The sequence below is a fragment of the Phaseolus vulgaris genome, chromosome 1, assembly GCF_000499845.2.
Source record: "Phaseolus vulgaris cultivar G19833 chromosome 1, P. vulgaris v2.0, whole genome shotgun sequence".
Classification (NCBI taxonomy): Eukaryota; Viridiplantae; Streptophyta; class Magnoliopsida; order Fabales; family Fabaceae; genus Phaseolus; species Phaseolus vulgaris.
Window position 1 is genome coordinate 2,662,556 of NC_023759.2, and position 22,128 is coordinate 2,684,683.

The following is a 22,128-nucleotide window of genomic DNA, read 5'->3' on the forward strand; positions in this document are numbered from 1 at the left end:
GCAGGCTCCATTCAACCCTTTCACATAGCCAACTATTTCTACAAACCCTCAATAATTGTACATTTACTTAACAAAATTTATATATTTAATATTTTAGTTGTTTGTACTTATTTTGATTTGAGTATCTCAAATAATATTCATAAATATGATATTATTGATTAATAATTTTATTATTTATTTTAACAATTTGCTTACAAGTAACAACCTAATTATTATTTTTCATATAATTGTGGTAATAAATTGATGAAACCTGAATTGACAAGGCACCCACTGAGTTAACTCAATTTTCTACAAGGATGACCAGGAGCATGACACAAAACTTTGGGCTATGTCAAATTCAATTAATAAACAGTGCTTCAAAGCTTCTTATACCTCAGAGGATTACCATGAGCAAAGCTCACATGATTGGACCTAAACACCAACTATTTTTCCTATTTTTTATTTCAGTAATTGTGATTTAATTAACATAAATTAGGCTTACCCACATTTTAACCTAACTTCTATAATACATCCTCATGTGTCACCTTTTCCACATGTGCTCACTTTTTGACCTAGTTTCTATGAAATGGACAACCTTGGCTAAACTTAGATTTATAAGCTTTTCTACATGTGTCTTACCTTTTATAAATCACATTGAATGAACAATAAAGAAACTTTACTTAAGTGAGTCTTAAGTGTTCTAAATTCTTATGAGTCTTATTCTTGTAAAGATGGTTGCAAGTAGCCCTCACTCTTAAAGCTTCCTCCACTAAGTGGTGTGAATTACCTCTCAACATGATCGGGAACAAGAGCTCCACCATTCACATAGAGTTCCACCAAAGTTGGAGCATTCATATAATATCTCTTAAGATTGGTATTCAAAGTACGTCCACTTAGATCCTCTATATGCCAAACATAATTTGGATCTACAAAGTCATCTAGTGTTGCCGCCATGCATGTAAACCATTTTGAGATTAATGCTTTAAAAACTTATATCCATACAACCTTGATTTCATGACAATAGCCATAAGTATTTACAACATATTTTCTCCATGATCTTCTTTGCACTTGATGACATCTCAATCCATGAATTCATGATATTTAAATCCCTTAACTTCTTCATTTTTTATTACTTAACTGATCCATATGACTTATGAAGAGAAAGATGTCTCGTTACAATAGATCCAATAAACATAATTAGAATAAATATTGATACAATATTAAAAAATAAGTTTAAACATAATTTATAAAACCACTTTATAAATAATGAATTGTCCATAAATAAGTTTTATTGAGTGAAGGTAAGTATTTAATGTTAGTACAACCGCACTCTAAAAACTTAAATTCATCTATAATTTTTATCTCTTCCAAAATTTTTACAATTTTTAATACTTTCACAATATTTTTCATTTACCATAAAAAATATTTCAATTAAAATAAGAAAAAAGAAAATCTATATTTAAAAATATAATGCCAAATTACGGAGAAAGTCACAATGAATGAAAGATTGAGATAACTCAAGATATTATTTAAGATTAAAATAGTAATAAATGTAGCATGTGAGTTTTAATTTATCCTGTTTATTATTTTTTTCATTTTATAAGATTCACTTCAAATTTCTTTTAAGGAATAATTTTAATAAATAAATAGAAGATTGATTTTGAGTCACTTTTTGTAAGTCTACAACGAATAAATGTTTTGACTATTTTTTTCCAATGAATCACTTTAAATATTCTAAGATATTCTCACAAATACAACTTTATCATTTCTTAAATTTAATTAACAAATTGTTGTACAACCATCTATTATCGCAAAAAATATCACAAAAAGTGAAAATTTTAAATGTGTAATTGAATAAAAAAACAAGGCCCATCATGCTTTGTTTGTCTATCATTTAAGGTTTTTTTTTCAAAAGGTCATCTCATGAAAAACACTAATTCGCATAATTATTTAAATACTTTTTAACGAACTCCATTCTTTCCTAAAAATTATTAAATCTTAATTTATTAGTAAATTAACTCATTATATATTTTTTATGAACTTTAACTAACAAAGAACGCGTTAAAAATATATACAAAGTTCAAGGGAAAGTAAAAAATCGTCAATAATAGTTGTACTACTTTTGAGTAATAATCAATAATGGTTGCACTACTTTTGAGTGACATGAATATTATCATAAATGGTAGTGTACGTGGAGATATAATTTTGCAATTTTGTTTCACTTAGTATATTATCTGAACTTATGCACTGAATGCTTCAAATTTAGAGACCTGTCAGAAAATATAAAATTTTGGTACTCAATTTTAACTACCTCCCTGTCAGAAGTTTAAGAAATATCTACAGAAATATAAACCATGTTTTGACCACAATTGCAGTCAGCTTTATAAATTCAATGCTCTTGCTTTGAGAAACGAAAATTTGTTCATCTGAATATAAACAAAAGTACAAAAGAAAAAACTGAGAGACTGCATACTCAATGTATTTCATGGCGCAATCCTAAGTGGGTCACGAGGGAAGAGCGATGTTTTGCGAATGTTATTGAGGCCACAGAAGAGCATCACAACACGTTCCAACCCTACTCCAAAACCACCATGTAGCGGTGCACCATATCTGGAAATTATCAAAATCAATTAGTTTTTGATAAACAACTTTTTACATGATATGAGAAAAGAGTGTGGAGGAGAAAAATAATACCTGAAAGCATCAATGTAGGTAGATATTGTCTTCACATCAATGCCGCAAGCTGCTGCACGTTGTTCCAAAAGTTCTGGCACATGAACACGCTGAGCTCCTGAAATTATCTCCTCACCTAAGGAACAAGGTAATTCAAAATCAGAACAGAAACAGAAACCACAACCATATCCAAGTCAGTTGGAGACGATTGTCATGTCAATGCAATTTATGACAAAACAACTTCTTGCCTACCTCGAATAAAGACATCAAACGAGTTGCTGTATGCTGGATTGTCATAGCAAGGCATGGTATAAAATGGCCTTACAGCCAAAGGATATCGATGAAGCATGTAGAACTCAGTGCCATACCTAAATACAATGGGAGCAAACTAGCTTAAATAACAGGTCACATTAAAAGATAATATTTTGCGGTAAAGAAGGACTTACTTCTCCAACACTAGTTGACCCAATTTCCTTTCCGCTTCAGTATTCAAGTCACCAAAAGGTTCAATTTCTACTCCAACATCCTACACATAGCAAAAACAAGCATACTGAAAACTTCAGTAATCATTGCGACATCCATGCAATCCACAACAAGGGGCAGCACCACCGCTCCAATGCCCCGTGATTGCACACAATGGACTACTGTGGTCAATAGGCCACACTATGATTTAACACTGCAAACGAATATATAAGTAACATCTAGACAGTAAGGCCTCATAGCATCAGTCACAACCTCAAGAACAGTACAACAGGAACCTAAAGGGATAAGAACCGGCTCACCGACCAGATAATCCAGATAAGCCTTGTGTTCTGTGAATCTAGAAAAAAGACGTGGTGAATTTGTGGGGCTAATCATTGAGAGCCTAAACCCTATTGGAAATAAATTTTAGTGGATCTCACTTCTAAATTAAGAGGAGTCAATCAATGGGAAGTAAGACCCCTCAAAACTTGTAATATTCAACCAATTTTGCCAATAGTAGAGAGTGTGCCTAGCAGTTCTCTTGAACTAAATAGAAAATGATGAGTTAGAACACAAAAATTAAAATAGCTTTAACTATTTCAGTTTACATTACCATAGTTTCTCTTTTAACATTTATTTATAGTATAATTTGAGAATTGAAGTTAAAACATTTTTTTTTTAATTTTTAAATATTGACTTGCATGACTTTTGAGCATTGTCGGTATGCTAATCTACAGATTAAACTGCGCAAGCATAGTAGTTAGTATCTTACGATTCACGATACGTATCTTACGAAACGATACAGTTTCACCCTCCCACGATATGAATCGTGTGAAGAATCTTTTTTGTCCCTGAATCTTAGTTGTATCATAAGATTCGCACAAAGAATCGCTGAATCCCGAAACGAAACGATTCCGTATTGTGTGAATCAGTGTGGAATTTAAAAAATGAGTAAATAAAAAAAGATAGACATAATTTGTTTAATAACATATATGCACCATAGAGGTTGTTTTGGTGAAATTGTGTGGTATATATATACATATATATAATTTATTGTATCTTGCATGTATACATATCTTATATATTTAAGTATATATTAAATTTTTTAATGTTTATGAATCTTACGATTCACGATACGAAACAATTTACGATTCATAATATCAGCTCTCCGATTCACTACTTGTATCTCGATTCTACTACCATGCGCAAGAATACTCCAATTACCCCTTCCCTTCTTCTCTTGGTGTATTAAAGAGACAATAAAATAAAGATGTAAGATTCCGGCATCACCATCATCCTATCTACTTCTTTTATCTACCACTTGTTAGTAAATTAATTTAGAAATTCTAACCATACCTTGAGCATCTGAATCCCTTCTTCATATGTTAGCCGTAGTGTATTCCGCAGATACTGCACATTCACATTGCTATTGTCAGATCAGAAACAAGTAGCACAATATCTATTTACATCTCACAGTGCACACCACATAATTATTGACTACATAAGATATTTATGATAATACAAAATAATCACCTTTAAAGGTTCAAAGGGGTACTGGGACCCAATAGCTTCCAGATCTTTCTTACAATGTTGGTTCAAACTGTCAAACATTGCGACAAATAATCTATCAACTACATCCATGACCTGCCAAAAAACTCAAATCATCAATGAATCATTCATGTCTCTCAATGGATTCAAATGTAAGAACAAACATTCCAACAAGCCAAATTTACCTCAAAATAATGCTTCTTAATCTCCATTTCAAGATCAAGACCTGTAAACTCACACAGATGCCTGTGAGTGTAGGAATCTTCTGCTCTAAATACAGGACCAATCTCAAAAACACGACCAAAACGTGCACATATGCACATTTGCTTGTGAAGCTGAGGTGACTGGGCCAGGCATGCAGGTTGGCCTTTGTAGTCCAGTCTGAAAACAGAAGCTCCACCCTCACTAGATCCAGCAATCAACTTTGGAGTGTGGATTTCACGAAAACCTTCAGATAATAAGAACTGTCTAAATGCCTGCACAATAAAGCAATTAAAAGTTAATCAAACCATTCAGTTCAGAGTCCAACTGCAATTGCATAATTAAGTGAGAGTATCACTAAGTAAGCGAGAGTATTCACAAGATACAAAAAACTAAATGAATACATTGGAAACGTGAGACTGAACACTGAAAATTCCTTGATTAGCTGGTGTTCGCAGGTCAAGCACTCTGAAGTTCAATCGTGTGTCCTGATTAACACGAACCAGTTGTTCACCAGCCTGCACCCATTAACAAGCCCATAAAGCAAGATGAAAACAGTGACAACTCATTCCTCAAACAAATGTCATTCCTCAAACAAAAACAGAGAAAAATAAATACGAAACATCAAACAAAAACCAACCAAACATCTTTACTAAAAGAACCTGAATAGCCTTCTCAATTTCAATCTCACTCCGAGCAGCATCATCAAGATTAATAGGCAGAGTAGGCATAGCCCTACTGATGCAATGTAACTTCCTCACTTGAATTTCCACCTGCAAAAGCAAACCACATAAACACCACAAACTCCAAATTCAACCACTTAAACCTACCAAAAAATCAAACATGCAAATAAGCATCTTCAAGTAAACCATACAATATCCTCTACACAAAACACAACTCAATAAGTATAGTTTTTACAGTATTCTAATTGGCAATGCATTAGAAAAAAAAACGTTTCATCAAAATTCCATTGCATAGAAGAGAAAAGTTACGAAAATTGCAATATTTTCTATTGGCAATCACATTCCCTTTCCTTACTAAGTTCAATACTCATGAGATTCGCCAATATTTATTTATTTAGATGTAACAATAAATTGTTATTTTAACAAGTAGTTTTATTGGTTGGATAATAGGTCATCTTATGAAATGGATTGAATTTTTATTAATCTGTATACTGCAAAATATTTTGATTAAATCTAATGTCCGTATTCAATCAAATAAATACATTCTATCAGAATTTAGAAATTTTGTTTAAATTTTTGTTGTTTTCTCTGTTTATATTATTCAGGAAGAATACCCCTTTTTTAAAGAATTTGTATAAACTGGATAAACAGAAAAAAAAAAGTTACAAAAACCTCTTATAAATATTTTTTTCAATTATAAAACATGGAATCGTCCATTTCAATATATAAAATATAATCAATTTGAAAACATAGTAAAAAATGAAATTTCAGATTTTTTTTTCATGCATATCAACGTGATGGAAGAGAAAAAAAATCTATTTTAAGTATGCACAAAATTTATCAACTTTTCAAAAAATAATGGAACAAAAATAGATATCTTCACACTAAATAAAATTTTCTATGATGATTTATCCAATCATTCGAGCTATGGCAATGAAGAAAAATGAAAAAAATTGAACATATAGATGGAACAAAACTGATAGATAAGGAATTAATTTCTCTCGATATATTTGAAACTAGAATTCAATTATGTAATGATGAAACTAAAAAATACTATTTAACTAAAATTAAAGATCCTTTCTTAAATAGACCCTTCGTGGACGAATCAAAAAAGGTTTTTCAACCTCAATACAAGAAAAAACATAAAAAAAATCACATTTTGATCAATCAAATTCAATAAAATTTTCTTTATAATTATATTAAGATTAAAAAAAAAAACAATAGGAATTATCCAAAATTAGAGGAAAATATAAAAAGCTTTTAATAAAAAATTATTAGTAACTACATTTCTTTTTAATCTAATCACTAATTTTTCAAAAAAATCAGTGCCAAGCTTAAATTATGAAGTACTATATTTATTTCCTGAACATGAACAACTCTAATATTGAAGAAGAAAATAAACTAATAATCAAAATATTATTCGATGCAATTACTACTGATTTGAACGAAAAAACAAAAGGAAATCAAAATAACACTAAGTCTGTTAAAATAGACATATGTAAAAAAGTACCTAGGTGGTCTACAAATTTATGGACGAATTAGAACAACTAAGTGGAAAAATGGAAGCAGATAATTCTCAAATTCGTTCTAGAAAAGCCAAACGTGTAGTCATTTCGACTAATAAATCTATTCTTTTTAAGAAATACAATACTTATAATGATCTTGGAGATACCGAAAATACTAAAAAAAACGAGTGTCTTCAGAATCTATGTACAACTATTACTACAGATACCATTGAATCAATCGAACTACAGAGACCATTGACATTGAATCAAAGAGAAATTCACAAACACTGATAACTAAAAAGGAAGAGGAACGAACCTGCTGGGTGGCACCTTTGATGGGAGCTGTGGGGATCGTAACAACACCTTCGACATCCACAATGGATTCGCGGTTGAGAGAGGCGGCGAACTTCACCATCTGCGGGCTCACCGTGTCGGGCTGAGCCTGCACCAGGCACTGAACCGTGAAGTAGTCATCTCTTATGACTAAGAACGCCATCTTCTTCCCGACCGGCCGAATAGTCTGCGCCGTACCTCGGATCAGCACCGTCTTGTTCTCGAGCGCGACTCCGAGCGCCTCCACGGGCGTCCAGTCGTCAACGTTGGCGGGCGTCTTGGACTGCAGCTCGACAAGCGGCACGTCGCCGTAGTTTGCGGCGAGGGGGTCATCCTCGTCGACGGACAGATTTGCAGTGGCGGCGGACGCGGCGGCGATTTCCTGGCGGCGGCGGAGTTTGTCCGCCTTGGCGGCCTCCTTCTTGGCGGCCTTTTTGCTAAGCTGGACCTCCGATGCAGCAGCCGGGTCTTGAGACTCCGATGAAGACATCGTTTTGGCGTTCGGAATTCGGATTTTGGGATTAGGAAATGAAGTAAAATTGATAGGGTTTCAGCTGAGGAATGGAATATATACGCTTCAGACTTGTTAGGGTTTCTAAGACAATGTCTCTGCACTATTTTTTTTTTCTTTTCCTAAATAGCTTTTTTAGTCAATCCTTGTTTGTCTATTTTTTTCATTTATGAAAACTAGTAACCTGAAAACTACATTAATTTTTTTCTGACCATAATACTACTATTATTATTTTTTTCCTTTTTAAGATTTATATACTCATATGTCTACATCTATATATTTAAATAAAAAATATGTTGAAAAACATCACTATCAATATCCTACAACTAAAGATTAAACTATAAAGATATAGAAAAAAAGTAATAATTGTGAATTTCAAATCTTAAACTCTCAGTTTTTATTTATTTAAATCTGTATATCAAATATTTATATATTTATATTCCAATTAAACTTACCATATTTACAAAAGGTTAATAAAGCAACCTTGATAAATTTATATATATAATATAAAAGGAAAACTAAAAGTCCTAAAACAGAAAAACCATGTTTGTATGTACCATTAGATGATAAAGGAGACTTGCTTGGGAATAGATTCTTGAACAAAAATATAGGGGTGTACCGTCTACTTTAAGAAAGAAACAATTCTGATGTACTGAGAGGACTTGAATTAAAATTTTAAGATTATATGTTACTTGCGTAATTTTAAGATTGAATGTTAAAGTTTTAATCATAAATAAATTTACATAAATTCAATACTTTAATTAAATTAATCTGATTTGATTTATTTTGATATTAAGTATTATTTTTGTTAATTATGTGTTTCTAACTAAATTGAACAGTCTAATGCATGCATGATGGTTCAATGAGAAGGCCTGATTAGACAGTCTATACTAAGCTACCACTGGAAATAACACAAAAATCCAAGTTACTTCTCTAAAAACGAAAAACAAAATCTAAGTTTATCTCAAACAAAATTAAAGCAAATCATCCGTGAGATACGAAATATAGCATTCACAATTAAATAGGAAACAAAATCAAAAAATTCTGCAGGGTAAAAAGTTGAAAACTGTGAACAAAATCTACAGAAGAATATATTCACGCAATCTTTGAAGCAGAAAAGCTTTGATCATATTCATCGTTAACTTTTGTATATGGTTCATTTGAGTTTTAATGAATAATATATTTTCTTTTAGGGGTTGTCACAAGGCCCCAGTGGTCTGGTGGTTGAAAAGTACCATGCCACGGTCCAGGCAAGTTCAATTCCTGTTCGTACATTCTAATTTTATGCTCATCAAAACTCCTAACAGGTGGATGGAGGTGATACAGCTTTTCTAGAGGGATGCACTTCTATTATCGCACCTGAATTGAAAACAGGTTTAATGAAACATGAATTCCTGTTTCCCAGTGAGCTCATAATGCCTCCTTGAGATGGAAGGTTCTAGCCATGGTCCTAGCATGATCATATTCATTGAGGTCAACAAGTATTTTCTTTAATCGACGAGCTAGATAACTCGTGTCACTCTCTGGTACATTTCTTCTCTCCAGAATCCTTCCAAGTGACAGCACATAAGTCAGCAGAGGCTGCAATTTGTGTCTACAATGTGAGGAAGACAGGGAAAGTATTAGACTGCTGACCAAAACTCATAATAAATGAATATAATCAACAAATGTCGTTCCAAAAGAAACAAATGTAATCAACAATTTAACAAAGTATCACCAACATACTTCTTGTCTCCGATGACACTTGGGCCAGCCCAGACCCCAGAGAGGGAAGCAATAACCCGTTCTGTTCTTGTTATCGCGTCTTGAACATTTTCTGATATGATTCTTAAGTGAGGTAGAACTTTACCAAACAAAAGCTCATCTAGAGCAAGCTTTTCTAACACTGACGTTGAAAATACGTCCTTCCACAAGCAAATGTTTCTCAACAATCGAACAGATACACCAAACCTATATGCTGCAACCCGTGCAGCATCTGGAACAGCAACTAGTACCACTGGGCTCCATGTGGGGACCTACAAAGTAGACAAGATGATAAATTTATCCAAAAACGATAAAGAATTCCAAATACCTACAATAAATCCAATTATAGTTAGCAATGCAGATCAACATAAAATGCACAAAGAAGATACCTATATGAACAGAGTTTTCTAACTTTCTAAACATAATAAAATGCATGAATACGTACTTCTAACTAGTAATTTAGTAAGTGTAAATGCTGTTCTTGGGAGCATACCTTAAGATTTGCAACAGCATCAGCCAGGCGTGTTCGAATGGAAACTAGCAAATCAGTAAGAGCTTCACTTTTACGAGACACATGTTGCACAATTAATTTTGTTGCAGCAATAGCATTCATTGTTTCCCGTTGACTAAGCATGTCCCAACAATGGGAAATTTCATACTGCAGAATAGGAAGTGCAACCTTTTCCACCAAGTTTGGGACAAGTTCAAGGTCAGCATCTCCATCATCATGAACAAAATCTTTTCCATCTTCAGGCAAACCATAAGTGAACAATAATTTATACCTGAATATTAATAAAGAAAAAGAACTCAATACATATTATAAATTGATGAAACATGAAAGGTAAAAGATACTCCTGTAATATGCATATATATCAAGGTTATCGAAAATTGGGATCCGAATGATGAGTTGTTAAGTTATTGTTTGAATCGTTGTATCAAATCCTAAGATTTAGGTTCCAGGAAAAATTACTTCAAATATATCATATAGCTGATATGTAATGCTCGATGTAAACAATATAAAACTACAAATAGATAAAACAACACAACAATTAGTTATATAAGTTTGAGGTCTATTTTTCAAAAGAATGAAAACAAGACAATTAAATAGCTACATAGAGTACATGCATTGAATGAGTGACAAAAGAAGGTGGAATAATCAAATAGGAAGTTCACAAGTATTCTTTCAAATTCCTTTTCATTTTAAAATTTAAGCTCACGTGGTTTTTTTATTGTTTTCATAAGAATTGATGAAAAATGACAAACATGAATCACTGAATCATATCAGCGGTGATTAAAATATACGAATTAGTAGATAGCCAAAATTTACCAAATCATAAGATTCTGATAACCATTAATGCAATTAAGTGGTTTATAAAAACAAGCCCGTGACCCCCATAATGCCTCTCAAAAGTTTCAAGAAAGAATAGTAACATGAGGGGGAATAGTTCAATACCATTTCATCTCTTGAAAATCTATACCCTTGTGAAGTGGGTCCCACCTCAGAAGTTCCAATCTCACATATGGAGAGAAGACCAGTGGAAGACTCAATGACATATAAGCATCTTTATAGCTTGATGAATAATCTCTTTTCCATTCTTCCATTCTTCTTTTGACCAAAGATAATTGACCATATTCCTCAGAAGCATCACCAAAAATCTCATCAGCAGCCTGCAGCACCAAATCACGTTGTGACTCATATGCTTGGCTCTCACTATCACTCTCATCAGTACTTGATTCACCCTCTATTTTATGATCATCCAATTCCATGGATGTCAGCTTATTAGAATCAAATAGTTGCGACCTCTTCCGTTGACGAGCCACAGCCCTCATTTTCATTTGCATCCGTTTCTCAAGATTCAAATCTCTACCAAATTCATCTAATTTAACTGGTAGATCTTTTTGTTTTCTTACAGCAGTATATGCTTCCTGAGCAGCAGATTTGGCAGCTTCCATATTGTTACCTTTCTTGTTTAATACTGACATTGCAGCTTTTACAGCTGCTTCTACCTCGACAATTTCATCATCATTGTTAGTGGTTCTTTTTTCAAAAATGGCTGTTGCACGATCTCCGTGAAGTTTCTTTATCTGCTCTTCAAGTTCCTCAATGTAAAAAGCTTTGTGCTGAAGTAGAAGTCATAGGATAACTTTAGTTACAGCCTCAATGAATGATACCATACATAAAAGCATTCACAAATGATACGAAGATAATTAAGTGTCAACTTTTAAATACCCAGCAGTGAGAAAACATATACACTTTTTCAACATTATTAGAAGAGATCACTCTCATGTTTTCAAAGTGGTTTAGAGCATAGTAGTCAATCCCACATGGTGGTGCCACTATAGTTGTATAGCATTGTGACCCACTGCTGCAGAGCAGTTTTGTCACCACTTTTGTGTGATATCATATCACAGCCATTGTTCTATCCAATCAGAAACCCTATCATAGTAACTATAAAGAAAAGTTGTGGATGTCTCTACCTATATATTATGGGTGTTAGTGATGATGGGAAGACAACCCTTTTGGATGTCAGTTGGCAGAAAAACAGATGGATACATTGAAGAAACTACTGGCATCTCAGATACTTCCTAACAAACATGCATACATATAAAAGAAAGAAGTTAAGAATGGTGGAGGAAGCACAAGACTAAGGCACAAAGTAAATGCTGGGAAACCAGGAGGGAGGATGTGCTGTTGGTGATTGAGGCTTACAAATTGATTATGGAAACATAACAAAGAATAGAGTGATACTGGTTCAGTAGCAGAGCTCGTGTATCAGAATTTTTTGCAGGTACACATACATATATATAAAAGAAAAAAGTAAGACTGAGGAGGGAACACATGACGAAGGCACAAGTGGAGCTACTCAACAAATATCTCAGCACGTTTATAATCTTAGACTGCAGAAGATAGAATGATGAGCTATGCAGTAGAAGCAGGTAGAATCTGATATTGAAATTTTGAAGGTTCTAAATTTTGCTCTTGCTTTGATTGACTGTTAAGTAAGCAATGTTAGGTCTTTTTGGAGCATTATAGGTGGTTAATAAGTATTTATACTCTTTATCTATACAGAATATCCACCGCTTGTACAGAGTTTTGGTTTGTATCTGGGTTGGAGCATCCCAAGTTCTTTTATATATAATTCTTTCTTGTTGATAAAAAAAAAACACGAAACGATGTACCAGAAAAAGAAGGAAGCAAATAATATGAGGGTGAAAAGAGAGAACTTAAAGGAATATTATAGTGGAACCCAGTCTCGTTTTATAGTTAATTATGAAGGATCTAGAAAAACAAAAGAATACAAGAAATACAATTACCTGTAAAAAGTCACATATATTTGTGACATAATTTCGGAGCTTTTGCATAAATCTGTACTTGTCATCAGCTACTACTAAAGAATTTTCAAGTGCAGTGATGTTCAAAAGGGAGGCAGACAAATTTTCGTCAGTTTTACTCAATGATGACATAGTTCTTCCATGAGATTCCTGTCATGAAAAAAAAAAGAGAAATTAATAAAACATATCAATCTACTAAAAGATAAATTTGTATACACGCCAGAGGAATATTCAAGGCAACTGTGACCCATACTGGTATCATTCTAGACATTTATCAAAAGAAACAATTTATTGGTTTCAAGGATTAAAACAATTTCTTTCACAAATTATAATATAGACTTGAATATAACACATTCGAATTGCTGTCCTTCATACGTCTTAAACCAAGGGAAATTATACATGAAAGAAATGAGATTCCCATACACAGTGGAAGACCTATGTACAACTCACGGTGTACAAATTCACTATTCGAATGTAACTTTCTCCAGTTTTGTAGTATGCCCTCTATTATTTTACATCTGAATCTCTGAACCCACTACTCTCTGATATCTATCTCATCTTCAAGCATTTATTGAGAAAGTAAAATTCATTTTTTTTCTCCAATAACAGCGGCTACTATCTAGCTTTATTGCTCCACTAACTCAGGGTCCTGTCCTAGACCCACCGTTGCCCATACACATATCTAGTAAAAAAAATCATAGAGAAAACTACCTATACAGAAGTCAATATACTCTTTGGCCAGGTCAATTTCCCGTACGCTCATTTATGCTAGCAGTCTATTGGTGATTTCATACACCAAAATCTCCTAAAGTGAGGTCAAACTTACTAAACATATTCATACCAAACAATAGCACGAGATCATAGGAGTGAGAACTCATTCAAAGTTCAAACAGTCTCTATATATACAGTAAGTAAATTTTTCTAGATGTTAACATAAATGTTTAAACTGTAGATATACCAAAGTTAATACAATTTTACATCAGATTTAATGAGCAATAAATTCATTTAAACAATGTTTCATCATAACAAAGCATAGAACTGCAACCAAATAGAATCATTTTCATGTAAAATTTTAAATAAAACAAGGAAATTTTCAAGATAACTCCTCTCTATGGACGCAATTTTACATCATTCCAATCCGATGAAGTTCATATTCTCTCTGAGGAGATTAAAACAGAAGTGCATGTCATTAGGTAGTTCATCACCTAACTCTACCTAAAATTCACTCACAGCCGGCCAGTGATATTAGTGAAGTCTAGTCGGGATAACTCTACCTCCCAGCACCAGTCCTAGTACTTAAAGTTTGATTAACAAAGACCAGTGATCCAAAAACAAATCTAGATTCGAATTCCAATACCATATTAGAATTTGGGTTTAAGGCGTAAATATAAGCAAACTCGCAAATTCGACAAGTAACAATTCAAACCTAGGGACATACCTTAAGCCTCCTCACATTCTCGACCAAGGCTTTCTTCGCACTCTCGGCTTGCTGCGATAGTGACAAGACATCCAAAGCTGGCATCGATTCAATTGTTCCAAAGCCAGCATTTGGAACAGCTGCAGAGGGAACAACATACTTGTGCTGTTGAGCACCTTGCACAACAGGAACATCAACTCTAGCAGACCCTTCATCCATTCTCTTCCCCAACCCTTTCCTGAACTGTTCTTCTTCCCACATCTTCTCCTCCTCATCGTCATCCTCCTCTTCTTCCTTAAACCTCACATCCACTCTCCTCTCCTCCACCTCCTCAAAAACCCCCTTCTTCCCACCTTCAACCTTCTCACCAAACATCGCAATACGGCCCCGAAACTCCGGCTCCTCATCACTCAGCCCCTCAGCAGCACCATGATTGCTGCCACCATCCAACGAGATGTAATCCTGTGCAGCAGGGCGCGCCTGCCGGAGGCGCTCCCGCTTCGCCCGAATAGCCTTGATGGTTTCTTCATCGGGGAAGAACGAGTCCTTCCCATTATGAAGGCCCAAGCCACCCAATTTTCCTTCAACCTCTTTGTGATCTCCTTCGGAGTCCGATTCCCGACCCTGGGGCTCCGAAGCTACGGGTTTGACGAGGCCCTTGAGGACGATGACAGGTTCCCCGGGGGGTTTGGGCTCGGAACGCGAGGAGCTGGTGACCAAGGTTCGGGTGTTCTTCTGAAGCTCGCGAAGGGTTTCTTTTGTGTAGGTTCCGGCTTGCGGTTGGACATTGGATGGAACTGAAGGGGAAGAGGACGCGATTCGGTCTTTGAGAGTGGTGATTTTGTGAGCGGAAGAGGGTTTTGACGAACGTTGAGGTTTTGCGGATCGTGGACGAGGGTTTTCGTTCTCTTCGTCGTCGGCGAAGCTGAGGAGTTTGGGGGCTTGGGGCTTCTTGGGCTTGGCGGAGGAAGGAGGCTTGGAAGAGAGGGTGGAAGTATCGCCGTCTTCGTCGTTGCCTTCGGTGTCGCCGCCACCTCGGCGGCGGAAGTTGCGCGATTTGGCGGTGGACATAGGGGAGAGCGAGGGTTCCGGTGAAAGCAACGGTTGAAGTGAATTAACGGATAAAAAAAAGTTTGATATGAAAGTAGCAATAAGATCTAATATAATGATTTCCAAATGCTCAAATTTTCCTTGATAAAAGATAAAGATAATGTCACCTGTGATATATTTTAATTATTATTTCAGAGAAATTGAGTAAATTAATTTTTATAAATTCTCGTGTCAAAACTTGTTTTACATTTTGAAAGAGGAAATTTTTGTTTGTAGTGCAATAATATTTTTCAAATAAAACTTTGACTATTTCTTTCTGTAATATATCAATTTTAACCTGAATCTTATATTTTTTTAAATTTCCAAAATTAGTTTTATTTTTGGATTTGAAAATCTAAAATAATAAATATAATTCAAAATTAAATAAATATATTCTAGAGAAAAATCTGGAACATAAAATTGACAATGTATTTTAGATAAAAATTTCCGAAGTTTAAAAGATGTTCTAGAAATCCAAATCCAAAATATTTTTAGATAAAAGGTTTTGAAAGTAATTTTTATTTACATCTTTGTTATTTTCAACATTTTAAAGGAATATTTTTGTTATTTTCAATAACAAATTGGATGCTTGTTTGAAGTGATATAGTAAAAGGAGAATTTGTCTAAAACTTAATATTTTTCTAACATTTTATATGAAGAAGTATATCCAATTGAATTTACAACATAAATACCTCTACTTTTTATATATAACAAAATATAATATAGATGAAGTACTTTTTGAATTCTTCAACTTATATAATAAATAATAGTTCAACTTTTATATATATATATATATATATATAAGAATTAAGAAAAAAATTACATAAATTATTCTCTAGTGAAACATATAATTTATAAATAATTAATGAAAGTAAGAGACATTCTATATATTCTATATTATGAGAGGTTAGTTTAAATCTTGTATACCTTTAGCCCAAATATATGCATGTTATTTTATCTTGTGAAATTTTGATCAAATGTAAATAAATACTACATAATGTTATTTCGTATGTCAAACAAAACATTTGAGTTTTATATGATACGTTATTAAACTAAGTATGATCATATTTTATACTTTTTTGTTGAACACTTTATCAAAATCATAGGATGTTGGACTTTCATTCTAACAAAATGTAACAATAAATTTAAGTCTAACAATCTCTTGTGTAAAGAATTTTCAAAAGATATCAAAAAATAATTTAAAATGAACGAGCTACAAGCTACAAACGTCTTACTAAATGACATTAGTGAATCATAAATAAAAGACTCTTTCAAGGATGTTGTTAACAGTAGTGTGTCTATCATTGAATATAAGGTGTTTGAGGAAACACATGAGATGATGAGTAGAATACTATTCACAAAATGTCATTTTGTCAATAAAATGTTAATTGACTCGGAAGATCACCATCATCTAACTAATTTTATCTTATGACAAGTTTATGTAGATGGTATAACTTTCGGGGGTTACTAACAATCTCTTTTGCAAAAAAAAATTCAAAACTTATGCAGAAAGAATTTGAAATGAGCATGATGGGAGAACTGAAATTTTGTATGTTTATGCTTTTTTATATAGTAAGCAGTTTCATGTGTATAGACTAGACGGTCTAGTTAGTATAAATTTTTAAATTTTTTTTGTTGTTGTTTTCATCTTGTAAAATCTTTTGTTTTGAGTTTTGTTTCTCTATATGACCTTGTTGTGTAGGTTAGATGGTCATTGTTGACCGTTTTAGTAGCAAAATGACCCATTTAGGTGTTTTTGTATTATTTTAATAGTTGAAAATAAAAAAAAATGTGTAAAATATTTTTAAAACTTAAAAAATTCATTTAAACACTAATCTTATTAAACTAAAGATTTAAATAAATTTGTATATAAAATGTGTATGACCATAAATTTAAGATAAATAATTAATAAAAAAAAAATACAATGTATATGCTTTACACTAAAATATATTTTTTCTTTCCTTTACTTGTATTCTTAAATTAATTACAGTATGTGTAAGTTTTATACTCTTCTCCAATTGATTACTAATTTAGTCCTTTTCTACATACTCTTTAAAAAAATACTCGTAATTTTGTGTCAATAAATATATTTTAATTTTTTTTATACCATTTATAGTTTTTCATTTTTTTACGTATGTTTAAAAAATTGTACATGAATTGCAAATGATCCTTTATTCATAATTTTATATGTTGAATAAATTTTAATTTATACTTTTAAATTTAATTCAATTTAAAGTATTCGTATAACAAACAAAACATTTCATAGTAATATTTATTTTCTTAAAAAATAGTAATTCTAAACCTTAAAATGAAAATTAATATAAAAGATATCAAAATATAAAGTAACCCACTGTACAAAGTATTTAGATTAATCTTAACCATTAATAATTTCAGATGAAATCTACGGTAGAGATGAAGAGGGAGCATGAACTGCCTTGTTAAACACTACACTCTTTGCATAAATTTCCAAAGGGCTTTTCTGATAATCACCGCATTCATCTCTGAAAAGCCTCTGAAACTGAAATTCCTTACTGTGAGTATCATTTCATCTTCTTCTTTTTTCCCTTTCTCTCTTTCTCAGTTTTCAAAGTTATAGGTTTTCAGAATTTGGTGTTTTTATGTTCTCTTTTGTTGAATTGGGAGCAGTTACTTCATGTTCTGCTGACTTGCTTTTGCAGGGTTGATTCGCGTTTGGAATATGTCTTCATCGGTGGATCTTCCTCCCAAGGGTGGCTTCAATTTTGATCTATGTCGAAGAAATGCCATGCTTGAAAACAAGGGTCTCAAAGCCCCAACCTTTTTGAAAACTGGGACCACTATAGTCGGTTTAGTTTTTCAGGTTTGGAATCCCCCACTCTTCTATCTGGTGTCGTAATACTGTTATGGTGCATTTCTTCATTGCTGGGTTTTATTTGTTTGTTGAGGTTTACTTGTTCTTTAGAAGGGTTTGTGTTTAATTTTTTCTTTGCTTCTTTATTTATTGTGATTTTGTGATATGAAAGAATTAGTCCTAGGAATTGTAGAAACTTGAAGAACTAAACGTATTAGGGAATCTTGAAGAAGAAGAGATTTTTATTGATTCAGAGCAACAGGGAAGAGTGTTTACACAATTGAAAGAATGTTATTAGTATACAGAGAATAGGAAGTTTCCCTTTTATATCCAACTGACATATACACGTGCCTCAACTAAACATATACACGTGACCGACAACTCACACTTATCAGTTTGTAACTGAGATTGCGAGTGGGTTCAGATAGAATCATGGATCCAGACACAGGATGTGAAATCATTGTTTGGCTTGGGAATGTTGTATGAATTAATTCATTTATTCAGCTTGTGTACTAGTTTGGTTGAATTGAGTGTTAATGGTTGGAGGATTTGCTTAGGCTGTGAGGTGTTTAAGGTTTTTGTTGTTGTTAGGGATTGGTTATGAAATCGTGCATTGTTTTGTAGGGATAGAATATGGTAAGCCTAGACTGCCTATGGATATCTTATTTGTTATTTTCGGAAATCTTCTATTGAGTGGGACTATTATTCCAGTCCTCTGAGAAATTTGATGATTGATGCTAAAAATATCTTATCGTAAAATGTTTAATTTTGTTCTTGAATGAGACTTTGATTTTAATGTTACAGCCGAGGTTTAATATGCACATTTTGTGTTATAAATTTGAAACTAAGTTGGTCCTTCTTTTGTGTAAAGGTCCATTAACTAACTCAGTGTCATCTAATGCCAACCGACTCACTGGCATCTAATGACAATAGTGTTTTGTGACTTCATATGTTGATTGCATGCTTATATTTTAATGTTTGATGTGTACTTTATAATCTAAAGTTTAATTTTGTGACTTCATATGCTGATTGCATACTTATATTTTAATGTTTGAGGTGTATTGTAATCTAAAGTTAAATTTTCCCATATAATCAATTTGCGTCAGGATGGTGTCATTCTTGGAGCTGATACTAGAGCAACTGAAGGGCCTATAGTGGCTGATAAAAACTGTGAGAAAATTCATTATATGGCACCTAACATATATTGCTGTGGAGCTGGCACTGCTGCTGATACAGAGGCTGTAACAGGTATTTGTTTTAAATGCACATTTCTTTTACACATTTGTTACGTTATGCCTTATGGATAGTTGCATATGGGCCATCTTTCTTTTCACTTGAAAATGAGAAGTTTGTTATTTACTGTAGACATGGTTAGTTCACAGCTGCAACTACATCGTTATCACACTGGTAGAGAATCCCGTGTTGTTACAGCGCTGACCCTTCTTAAAAAACACCTATTCAAGTTGAGTTTCGGAACTTCTCATCAGGTCAATTTCTCTCTGTGTCGACCACTGGATCTGACACTTTTGAACTATTGTGCAGTTATCAAGGTCACGTCTCAGCTGCTTTAGTGCTTGGTGGGGTTGATATCACTGGACCTCATTTGCATACAGTTAGTTCATTGATTAATTATACTAAAGTTTCATTTTTCGAATGCCTATAGTTCAATTTCTCATTATTTTTAATGACTTGCTTTACAGATTTATCCTCATGGGTCTACTGACACTCTTCCATTTGCAACAATGGGATCAGGTTCACTTGCTGCAATGTCTGTATTTGAGTCCAAGTACAAGGAAAGTTTAAGTGTAAGTATGCATATTGCGGAACAGACTTAGTTATCGTATTTTTAGATAAATGACAACTTTTGTTAGAGGAGTGCATTTGATACATTTCTGTTAAATGGTTGCGAACTGCCATATGCAATTTGTGAAGGGAGGCCTCAGTTCCGTAGATCACAATAACATGTTTGTAATTCATATTTTGGGCTTTCTGCCATTGATAACACTGGTTTGATTGCATTCTGTCAATTGCTCAATTTATAATCATATAATCATGTCAATGGAATGATATAAAGCAAATATGTCTATTTCAATTCTAAATGTAAACTTGCTCATTATATTTGTTATAATTGATATGTTTTAACTTATCACGATAAAATGCTGAAATTTGGTAGAAATTTTAATTTGATATAAAACATTTTGATGTGGTGTAGAGGGATGAAGGCATAAAGATAGTTGTTGAGGCAATATGTGCTGGTATATTTAATGACTTGGGAAGTGGAAGTAATGTGGACGTTTGTGTGATAACTAAGGTTAGTGTCTTCATGCCCAATTCTACATTCTTTTCTTTGAGGAGGGCCGTCTAACATAATTTTCTACACAATTTCTTTTAATGCTTCACAGGGACACAAGGAATATCTCAGGAACCACCTTCTACCAAATCCACGTACCTATGTCAATCCAAAAGGCTTTGAATTCCCCAAAAAGATAGGTGTGTTGCTAACTTTGCCAATTTATTATACTTGAGACTGCAATAACCCTATGGTTTTGCATAGTATTGTCTGAACTTTGTAGTGTATGTGTCTCACCTTGTGAAAATTTATGATTTTGGGAATTTGGTGTTCTGAAGTATTCGAAGTTAGATAATAGCTGAAATTTTACAATTTCCTATTTATAGGCATTTCCATCTTGTCTCGTAATTTCAAATTGAACTATACTCTTGAATGAGTTAACATTGTGTAAATAACATCTTTTGTTGCCATATCTTTAATAACGGGCACTTGATGAGTTGTGAATTTGATGTTCATGGTTTTTGAATGGAAGGATGTAAGGTACCCAATACCCAATAGCTGGGCATATATTAGGATGGGATGGTAACAGGTATGTGGAGGTTAGGGGGAAAAATGGGATGGTTAGGAAAGTAACCAAGAAGAGAAGAGAATCAGTTAGGATTCCTAGTGAGGGTTGAAAAGATATTAAAACAGTGAATAGCCTGGCATTTATCTTTTTTCTGCTTCCTTTTTTTTCTTCTATCATATTAGAAAACATGGAGTATATTCTTTAGTGTACTAAATATAAATTCTTCATTGCAGAGGTTCTCTCAACAAAAATTACCCCGTTGAAGGAGAAGGTTGAAGTGATTGAAGGGGATGCCATGGAAGAGTAACGATCTTCCCACAAAATAGTTGGTGTTTATTGTACTGAACTTCAACTTTTATTACCAAAAAATGATTTGAATTTAATTAGATTGTTGCAAATTATTTCGTCAAATCTCCAGTTGGTTACGGTAAACATTTATAAAGTTGAACCCTTTCGTCTAAACTTTGGGTTGTGAATGAAAAGTGTATTACATTTATATACCAATTAGTATATGTGTTAATATCAACATTTTATTATCATATACTAAATCCCTACACTAATTAATATATTAAATAAAATTTAATAGGGCAGTTTGCTTAAGAAATAAAGAATGAAAGGGCTTTTAGAGGGCGTGGCTCTAGTGAGATATTATACTATACAAAATTTTGGTCTTGAAAGAGTTAAACTATTCTTTAACATTATTCAAAACTTTTTTATCTATACATTTATTGGTTTCCTACGTGTAAACAAAAAATAATACAACTTTCTTTTATATTAATTAAAATTTTAATATTGTGTCTAATATTGATATACACGTCCAATAACATTAAGATAATTTGAATGATACAAGTGATGATGCCAATAACATTATAATTCAATTTATTCAAAATAATAATAATTTTTTAAATTATTCATTCGAAATATGTTATTATTTTTTCAATTTATTTAAACAACATTAAGTTT

At 33.0% G+C, this 22,128-nt stretch overlaps 3 protein-coding genes across 3 annotated transcripts; 1 reads left to right on the forward strand and 2 right to left on the reverse strand.

The window, feature by feature from the left end:
• Positions 1-2,255: 2,255 nt before the first annotated feature.
• Positions 2,256-8,088, reverse strand: LOC137816580 (aspartate--tRNA ligase 2, cytoplasmic-like). The gene is made up of 10 exons (XM_068619778.1): positions 7,368-8,088; positions 5,526-5,636; positions 5,268-5,381; positions 4,848-5,138; positions 4,648-4,758; positions 4,471-4,524; positions 3,099-3,178; positions 2,905-3,020; positions 2,674-2,788; positions 2,256-2,589 (listed from the first exon to the last, which is right to left on the reverse strand). The coding sequence occupies exons 1-10, from the start codon at positions 7,872-7,874 to the stop codon at positions 2,463-2,465; spliced, it is 1,626 nt and encodes a 541-aa protein (XP_068475879.1). The 5' UTR covers positions 7,875-8,088; the 3' UTR covers positions 2,256-2,462.
• A 912-nt stretch (positions 8,089-9,000) lies between these two features.
• LOC137816579 (transcriptional repressor ILP1) lies at positions 9,001-15,565 on the reverse strand. The gene is made up of 6 exons (XM_068619777.1): positions 14,410-15,565; positions 12,954-13,121; positions 11,092-11,759; positions 10,132-10,420; positions 9,621-9,910; positions 9,001-9,489 (listed from the first exon to the last, which is right to left on the reverse strand). Exons 1-6 carry the CDS (start codon positions 15,457-15,459, stop codon positions 9,306-9,308), a joined length of 2,649 nt encoding a protein of 882 aa, XP_068475878.1. The 5' UTR covers positions 15,460-15,565; the 3' UTR covers positions 9,001-9,305.
• A 2,283-nt stretch (positions 15,566-17,848) lies between these two features.
• On the forward strand, positions 17,849-21,627 carry LOC137816576 (proteasome subunit beta type-7-B). The gene is made up of 9 exons (XM_068619773.1): positions 17,849-18,010; positions 18,156-18,316; positions 19,414-19,555; positions 19,673-19,769; positions 19,850-19,919; positions 20,008-20,112; positions 20,520-20,618; positions 20,710-20,797; positions 21,399-21,627. The coding sequence occupies exons 2-9, from the start codon at positions 18,176-18,178 to the stop codon at positions 21,470-21,472; spliced, it is 816 nt and encodes a 271-aa protein (XP_068475874.1). The 5' UTR covers positions 17,849-18,010; positions 18,156-18,175; the 3' UTR covers positions 21,473-21,627.
• Positions 21,628-22,128: the final 501 nt, after the last annotated feature.

Bases quoted from the DNA above. Each gene is read 5' to 3' on its own strand.
- LOC137816580 (XM_068619778.1), bottom strand. From the start codon at position 7,874: ATGTCTTCATCGGAGTCTCAAGACCCGGCTGCTGCATCGGAGGTCCAG. The intron at 4,525-4,647 runs GTGATTATTTTG...GTGAATGTGCAG, and splicing joins ACCCCTTTGAACCTTTAAAG to TATCTGCGGAATACACTACG. The intron at 3,021-3,098 runs GTAAGTCCTTCT...CATTGTATTTAG, and splicing joins GGTCAACTAGTGTTGGAGAA to GTATGGCACTGAGTTCTACA.
- LOC137816579 (XM_068619777.1), bottom strand. From the start codon at position 15,459: ATGTCCACCGCCAAATCGCGCAACTTCCGCCGCCGAGGTGGCGGCGAC. The intron at 11,760-12,953 runs GTAATTGTATTT...CTTCTACTTCAG, and splicing joins ATATATGTGACTTTTTACAG to CACAAAGCTTTTTACATTGA. The intron at 9,490-9,620 runs GTATGTTGGTGA...CTCACATTGTAG, and splicing joins AGTGTCATCGGAGACAAGAA to ACACAAATTGCAGCCTCTGC.
- LOC137816576 (XM_068619773.1), top strand. From the start codon at position 18,176: ATGTCTTCATCGGTGGATCTTCCTCCCAAGGGTGGCTTCAATTTTGAT. The intron at 18,317-19,413 runs GTTTGGAATCCC...AATTTGCGTCAG, and splicing joins TAGTCGGTTTAGTTTTTCAG to GATGGTGTCATTCTTGGAGC. The intron at 20,798-21,398 runs GTGTGTTGCTAA...TCTTCATTGCAG, and splicing joins TGAATTCCCCAAAAAGATAG to AGGTTCTCTCAACAAAAATT.